Source organism: Hyperolius riggenbachi, chromosome 5 (genome assembly GCF_040937935.1).
Source record: "Hyperolius riggenbachi isolate aHypRig1 chromosome 5, aHypRig1.pri, whole genome shotgun sequence".
In the NCBI taxonomy this organism is placed as follows: Eukaryota; Metazoa; Chordata; class Amphibia; order Anura; family Hyperoliidae; genus Hyperolius; species Hyperolius riggenbachi.
Genome location: NC_090650.1, coordinates 40,225,825 through 40,234,308, shown reverse-complemented (window position 1 = coordinate 40,234,308; position 8,484 = coordinate 40,225,825). Strand labels below are relative to the sequence as shown.

Sequence of the window (8,484 nt, the reverse complement as noted above, 5' to 3'; positions counted from 1 at the left end):
TTTTGTAAAAACGTGTGGCTGTCCCATTCACTTTTCAGTGATGGGATCAGCCACGCAACGCACACAAACGCGGATGGCGTGCGTTCGTACGCGTCGCGTTCCGCACGCATGGCCATCCGCGTTTGTGATGTGAACGGGGCCTTAGACAGGTCCTAAAGAGCCAACACAGTGGGAACAAGTCATCAATTTTAACAAGCAGCATAGGCAGTAAAGAGAAGACAACCCTTTGTAGAAAGGTACTCAAGATCAGACACCAGGTATTTGTGTGTATGTTACGGCCATGACCCGAAGTCTGGCCACTTTGCGATCTGGTCAGGCCAATATATGAAGTGGCCGGCCTCTGCGGCCAATATGCAAAACTTATTCCGGGACATTCACGTTTTCGGGCTTTGGCCGGCCAGAACACGAAATGACAGGACCTGGCCGGCCAAGTCTCGAAGAAGGGCAAACAGCAGAAGTCAAAGTTTAACCACTTCAGTAGTAGCAGTCTCTGGCTCCTTAAAGTGACCCGGAGCAGGACCCAAACATGGCCTAATGACCTTACCTGGGGCCTTCTCCAGCCCCTCATAGTCCGTGAGGTCCCTTGGCGTCCTCTGGGCCCCGTTCTTGGTGGCTCCGTTCGCCACGCAACTGCAAAAGGAGTCATGCGCAACTGTTCTTGCACAGCCCCTCCGCGTGCCCCTCTCACTTGCCCATCACTGTGAGCATTCTGCGCATGCGCGGTTCAACCTCTCGAGAACCGTGTGTGCGCGCGCTGAGGGGCCACGCATATGCAGTTGCATATAACTCCCGGGGAAGTCGTGCTGCTGATGGAGCCGCCAGCAGAAGAACATTGATTTTACCAAGCTAATCGTAAAATCACCCACGCACTACCATTTTGCGGTTTATAGTATGAATGAGCCCTTAACCACTTAAGGACTGCAGTCATAAAACCCCTTAATTTTTTTCCATTCAGACCACTGCAGCTTTAACGGTTTATTGCTCGGTCATACAACCTACAATCTAAATGAATTTTACCTCCTTTTCTTGTCACTAATACAGCTTTCTTTTGGTGCTATTTGATTGCTGCTGCGATTTTTACTTTTTATTATATTCATCAAAAAAGACATGAATTTGGTCAAAAAAATGACTTTTTTTACTTTCTGTGCTGACATTTTTTAAATAAAGTAAAATTTACTATACATTTGAGCGCGAAAGTTATTCTGCTACATGTCTTTGATAAAAAAAAAAAAAAAACCATTCAGTGCATATTTATTGGTTTGGGTAAAAGTTATAGCATTTACAAACTATGGTGCAAAAAGTGAATTTTCCCATTTTGAAGCATCTCCGACTTTTCTGAGCACCTGTCATGTTTCATGAGGTGCTAAAATTCCAGGATAGTATAAATACCCCCCAAATGACCCCATTTTGGAAAGAAGACATCCCAAAGTATTCACTGAGAGGCATGGTGAGTTCATAGAAGATTTTATTTTTTGTCACAAGTTAGCGGAAAATGACACTTTGTGACAAAAAAAAAAAAAAAAAAAAAAAAAAAAGGAAATCTACCACGGACTCACTATGCTCCTCTCTGAATACCTTGAAGTGTCTACTTTCCAAAATGGGGTCATTTGTGGGGTGTGTTTACTGTCCTGGCATTTTGGGGGGTGCTAAATTGTAAGCACCCCTGTAAAGCCTAAAGGTGCTCATTGGACTTTGGGCCACTTAGCGCACCTAGGCTGCAAAAAAGTGCCACACATGTAGTATTGCCGTACTCAGGAGAAGTGGTATAATGTGTTTTGTGGTGTATTTTTACACATACCCATGCTGGGTGGGAGAAATCTCTCTGTAAATGGCAATTTTTTTTTCACACACAATTGTCCATTTACAGAGATAATTTCTCCCACTCAGCATGGGTATGTGTAAAAATACACCCCAAAACACATTATACTACTTCTCCTGAGTACGGCGATACCACGTGTGGCACTTTTTTGCAGCCTAACTGCGCTAAGGGGCACAAAGTCCAATGAGTACCTTTAGGATTTTACAGGTCATTTTACGACATTTGGTTTCAAGACTACTCCTCACGGTTTAGGGCCCCTAAAATGCCAGGGCAGTATAGGAACCCCACAAATGACCCCATTTTAGAAAGAAGACACCACAAGCCTGTATAATACACTTTGTAAACATTACAAAGCGTATTATAGGCTTCCTATGCAGCGATCGTCGGGTTAACAACCCGCCGGCGCTTCCGATTGGCCAGCGGGTTGACGTTGCGGGTGGGCGGAGCCTATTGCCGGCGGATGCGCGCGCATCCCAGCGCGCGATCCCCGGCAAAACAGTGTTCCAGGACCTGACGCCATTCTGCGTTACGTGGTCCTGGGGCTGCCACTTTGCCGCCACCAATCTGCAGTAGGCAGTCGGCAAGAGGTTAAAGAGGAACTGTCACGAAAATCTTAAAATTTAAAACACATACAAATAAGAAGTACATTTCTTCCAGAGTAAAATGAGCCATAAATTACTTCTCTCCTATGTTGCGGTCACTAACAGTAGGTAGTAGAAATCTGACATTACTGACTTTTTGTGCTAGTCCATCTCTCCATAAGGGATTCTCAGCATGGCCTTTATCTTCCCTAAACTGCTATTCACTAAGTGCATTTTCAAGATACAGAAATCACTGTGAACCCCCAATGAGATGGGCCAGTCCAAAACCTGTCGGTTTTGTCAGATTTCTACTACTTACTGTAAGGCAACATAGGAGAAAAGTAATTTATGGCTCATTTTACTCTGGAAGAAAAAGTACTTCTTTATTGTATATGTTTACATAGATTTGAAATTTTAAGATTTTCGCGACAGAGGTCCTTTAAGAACCAGAGACTGCTGGTACAAAAACTGGGGCTTACCGACCACACGCCACATGGACACGCCACTACCGCCGCTCTCCTGACGCTAAAGCTCACTCGCTCTGCCGTCCCTATGACAGCAGAGCTCTATAAGTTGGTCAGCACCCTGTGATCAATGGGAGCCAATGAGATCAGCTCACAGAGCTCTGCTGTCATAGCGATGACAGAGCAAGTGAGATGCAGCGGTGGGAGAGCAGATGGGGGGGGGGGCAGGGGATGTGCCCCCGAATTACAGTGTCACAGTGTAACCCAAAATTAACTTATCAGAAATTGTGTGCTGATTTGTGTTTGCCAGGATGTGTGTGCTGACATTCTGTTTCCAGAGTCACTGCTGAACTACAAACCACCAAATCCATATGTACCCTTCTATATTCTCTCTTCTCCCTGTACACAAACAGCTGCACCTCCTTTACGGATACCGTCAAGGTCATAAAGTTTGCGGATGACACCACCATCGTAGGACTCATGGAGGATAATGCGGAGCTGGAATATCACAACGAGATCGAGCGGATTCTCAGATGGTGCTCAGACAACAAACTTGTACTAAACACAGCAAAAAACGGTGGAACTGATAGTGAACTTCAGAAGAAACACTCCACCACCCAGCCCGGTCATCATTGATGGCACCGAAGTCACCAGGGTACACAGCGCGCGGTTCCTGGACACCACCATTACGGAGAACTTGAGATGGGATGAAAATACCTCTACTACCCAAAAGAAGGCCCAGCAGAGACTGTTCTTTCAGAGGCAACTGAGGAAGTTTGGCATGCCCAGGGAGCTACTGACCAGTTTTTATACGGCGACCATCGAATCTGTCCTCTGCTCCTCCATCATTGTCTGGTACTCGGGGACAAAGGATAGGCTCAAACTCCAGAGAGTCATCAACGAGGCTGAGAGGATCATTGGGTCGCCCCTGCCACCCTTGGACCTTCTCCACACATCCAGAATGAGGTCCAGGGCAAATAGAATCACTCTGGATCCCTCCCACCCTGGCAATCACTTCTTCAGTCCCCTTCCGCTTGGGACGTCGCTATAGGTCCATCTACACCAAAACCACCAGGCGTAGGAACACATTCTTCCCTCAAGCGATCACTCTCCTAAACTCAGATCCTCTCCCAATGCCATCTCCTAATCCCCTTCTGCACCTGGGTGCACTAGAGGACGAACTTGCATAATATAGTGACAATCGTTCTATGTGTCTTTTGCTATGTTGTAATGTTTCGTATAAATTGTACTGTGTAGTGTTACTTGTACTGTTTGCACTGCCAACTTGCCTTACGTCCACAAATAATTCCGGGTGCAGCGCCCGTCGCACTTGGCGAATAAAGTCATTCTGATTCGGATTCTGATATTCCTCTAGTTTTCTGATGTTTATCGCATATCTATTCACTGGCCCAATTGAATGTCAGCAGAAAGTGATTTACCAGACTCAGGTGATGAGGAGTAAAGACAAATGTTTAGAAAACTAAAACACAAAGAGGTACATTTTGAAAATCTTTCTTGTTCGTTTCTCAGCCGATTATATTAAAAAAAAAAAAAAAAAGGAAGAAGCTTCATAAGCAAATCAGGTCATGAAGAAGAACGGAGAACACTGAAACATGGGTGAAATTAAATTCCTGGATGTCATAAAAACTATTTCTAGTAACAGGCTATTGGTTTTCTGCCTAGTGACAGGAGAGCAGTACAGTCTCAAGTCTCAAATATGCGATCAAAAAACATACTGGGAAGTTCATTGGTCCCGTGAATAAGATTGGCCTTACCACTTTCATGTAGTATAAGAGCTTATCCAATCAATCCAAGGTATTTTCAATCTGTTGGCCCTTATACTACATAGATTTGGTAAATCTGTACAATCAAGATTGTATGGTGTGTGTTGAGCCTAAAGCTACGTACACACATGCAACAACGATCGTTCGTTGAGAATTGATGAAAGAACGACCTAAGTAAAGTTAGTTTTTAAATGTGTGTAACGATCTGATCGTTAGACCGAACGTTACATCACGTAAGGCAACTATTGCGCTTGCGCATAAAAATGAGAAGTTTCATGGCGAAATAGCGAAATGCGCATGTCAAGCCTAGTACGAATGACCGTTTCCAACGATGTACTACTTTTGCAAACGATCGTCGTTGGAAAAAATCCGCCAAGCTAGATCGTTTGTTTTTAATGATCTAGCTCGTCCGTCGTTAGACTTAATGATCGTTGGTTGCTTTTTTTTTTTTTAAACGATCGTCATTTGAAACGATCGGGGAACGATCGTTTCAAACGACTATAGTCGCATGTGTGTACGCACCTTTAGACTATGATAGGGACATAAGACCATGACTATGGCAGGATTAGACTGTAAGCTCCTCTGAGGATAGTGAAGCTTTGTTCACATTGCGTTCCATCCTCCTGTCCGTCCACGTTGGTCGGTATTTGAAGAGTTGTTTTTTTCCCGATTTCTCTGCATTGGACAATTTTCTTAAGCGCTTTTCTAAGCGCGTTTGCAGAACGATTGCGTTTTTTTCACTTCCTGACGTCAGTGAAGTGAAATCTTTGATCCGGAAAAGAATAAACACAATGTATTTATTCTTAAAAACGCAATCGCTGCACAAAGCGATTTTGTGAGCGTTTTGTGAGTTCCTATACCTTCCATTGAGCCTCAAAAATGGCCCAAGCACCGCTTATTTGAGCGGATCGGAAACAAACCGCTCAGATGTGAACTTTCTCATAGAGAATCATGGCACAGGCGTTTTCAGGGCGATTTTTAAAATCACCAGCGTTTAAAAATTGTCAAAAACGCCCCTAATGTAAACGAGCCCTGAGACTTTGTTCACATCTAAAATTGTACTCGCTGAGGCCAGCATTTTGCGATATTGTGAGTGATTTTTTTTCCCCCTCCCAGCGCTTACCTGCGTGCTACGATTATTTGTAAAGCGCTTTTCAAAGCGGTTTTGCAGAGCGATTAGTTTTTTCACTTCCTGACGCAAATCAGGAAGTGAACTCTTTGACCCGGAAAATAATAAATACAATGTATTTATTCTTAAAAGCGCGAACGCAATCTGCGCACAAAGCGATTTTGTGAGTGTTTTGTGTTTTTCCTATACCTTCTATTGTAGTAAAATCGCCCTAAGAATGGTACAGGCAGCTCTTTGGTGAGCGGATCGGAAACGAACCGCTCAGATGTGAACTCTCTCATAGGGAATCATTGCACAAGCGGTTTTAGGACGATTTTGAAAATTGCCGGCACTTAAAACAGGTCCTCAGTGACAGGACTATGCAGTCTGTAAAGTGCTGCAGGAGATGTCAGTGCTTCATGACTACATACCATAATATTATTATTATTATTATTATTATTATTATTATTATTATTATACACCATAGTATGAATATGATTGGATTATATTCAGGGGGTGTAACTACCAATTATGGAGCCCTCCAGCAAGACTTTGTAGGGGCCCCTAATGTTTACAAACTCACCCTTGCCTCCCCTTAGTGACCCTCACTGCCTGGGGCCCATCTTACATGGACCATAAAACAAATGCAGCCATCAGGATCTTCACACGCGCTCTGTAAAGTCCTGCAGACGATGTCAGTGTTTCATAAATACATACCGATACAGAAATAATATGGTAAGGACATTAGACTATGGTAGGGATTACATTGTGAGCTCCAAGGGACAGTCAGTGACATGACTATGTACTCTGTAAAGTGCTGTGGAAGAGGTCAGCATACATAATCATGAAAAAAAAAAAAGGGGGGGGGGAGGCTAAATGTGAAAATGTGAACCTACAGAGATATGGGCCTTAGTCATACACTTACACTTCCCCTCCCCCGCAGCATCCTATACTATAAGACCCCTGTCGCTGTGTCCAGCTGTCCCTGTATTTTGCTATTGCGCATGTGCGCAGTAACGGACAGCTGGACGGGACCAGGGAGTGATGCGGGCGCGCGCATGCGCACTGCCGGCGGCGGCAGGAAAATGACCTAGAGCCTGTTTTTAAACGGGCTTGGGTCTACTAGTTGAATATAATAATCACAAGATACAGATCACCAGGGCAGGCTTTCCAAGGACAATCACTGGGAGAGAGGCATACACTGAGGAAGACAAATTATTTTCTCAGAGATCAAATACAGAGACTGGGCTGTGACGCCATGTGGGCCCCTTACATCCCTGGGCCCTAGTGCGGTCGCAATCTCTCCTGCTTCACCACTGGGAATAAACATGGCGGCCTCCATAGACCTCTCACCATGCTTTACCCTCAACAAAACACACAACCCAATGAAAACAGATTGCACCACTCCTCCTTGCGCCATGTGTTTGTAAATGTTTGTTTCAAGTTTGCAATTAACTCTTCCACACCAGCAGCAATAAAGTATATCATAATACAAATAGAACAGGGATGATGCTGTAGATGAAGATAAAATACTCTCTGCGCTTGTGTGGGTTTCCCCCATGCACTCACATTTCCTCCCACACCTCAAAACACGTAGGATTCACCCCCTAAAATGTTGGCGCTAGATGATGACTTTGGTAGGGATTAGATTGTAAGCTCCTGTGGTATAGAGGGAGGGGGGCCATTTGTTATATAGATCCCTATGTAAAACACTGCAGAAAATGTAAACACTATATAAACAAACAACAGTAATAATTAAACAATAATAATAATAGCAGTTTATGTTAGGAATTGAGCTTGGGGTAGCTCAGATCTTTCCTCCCCAGCACTGATGGGGTTAAAGCATCCTGGTGAAATCCAGGCACACACCTCATGTCCCCAGGCCTGGTAATCAGGTGCTGGGTGATGCAGTAACGTGAGGAGGCAGTCCTGGACCCCCAAGCAGGGAAAGAGGGGGGGGGGGATGAGAGACTCTGCACCAATGCAGCTGTGCACCCCTCCCCTGGGTCAGTGCTCTGCATCTCAGCCCTGCATGCATGGGAATGGCGCATCCATCCGGGCAGAGGGGCTTACCTGGCTGGATGCTGGCATGGACCAGGCACAGGGATCCAATCAGGCAGCTGATCCATGGAGCCCAGCAGCCTCCTGCGCACTGCATGGCTGGCACTGTCCGGGTAGCAGCAATGATCAGAGCGATGCCCTCATTGTGCTGCTGATGCTGGGGTCTCCCTGCTGCTGAGGCTGCCAGTCATAGTGCTACATTGTATCCTCCTGCTTTCCATTAGTGTCTATGTGAGTGTGTGTGTGTGTGTGTGTGCTGGGCTTTTACTGCATTGGGTGGTTAGATTGGGGATGCGAGAGCTCTAGCACCTCCCAGGTCTGCTCATCCACATGCACAGCCACATCCTTACACACATCAATGCAAGGAGCCCTGCAATAGCCTGCCTCCTTCCCCTTGCTCTATGGGAAATGTAGTCCCCTCCCCTCCTGCCTGTGGCCTCTCTGCAGCTAGCATCACATTATACAGTCAGCTGTATGGTTCACCTGCCTCAATCAGGGCGCAGGGCTGCTGTACTGCAATGCCAGCTGCACTGGCTGCTCTGCTATCTGGCCATTTCAGCTCATTCATTGATAGATGGGCATGCTGGGTGCAGATGGAGCAGTATATGATGTTTAAAGGTAGCCATACACACTTAAAGAGAACCCGAGGTGTGAGACCTATGGAAGC

The 8,484-nt window shown here is 45.5% G+C and overlaps 1 protein-coding gene across 3 annotated transcripts in view; it reads right to left on the bottom strand.

Moving 5' to 3' along the window:
- The window catches only part of ADAM22 (ADAM metallopeptidase domain 22), a 378,095-nt gene extending 369,939 nt beyond the window's left edge, over window positions 1–8,156 (bottom strand). For all 3 annotated transcript variants that reach the window (XM_068235530.1, XM_068235532.1, XM_068235533.1), the window contains exon 1: window positions 7,830–8,156. In XM_068235530.1, the coding sequence (XP_068091631.1) occupies window positions 7,830–7,914 (85 nt within the window). In that variant the 5' untranslated portion in view covers window positions 7,915–8,156. The remainder of the gene's footprint in view (window positions 1–7,829) is intronic.
- Window positions 8,157–8,484: the final 328 nt, after the last annotated feature.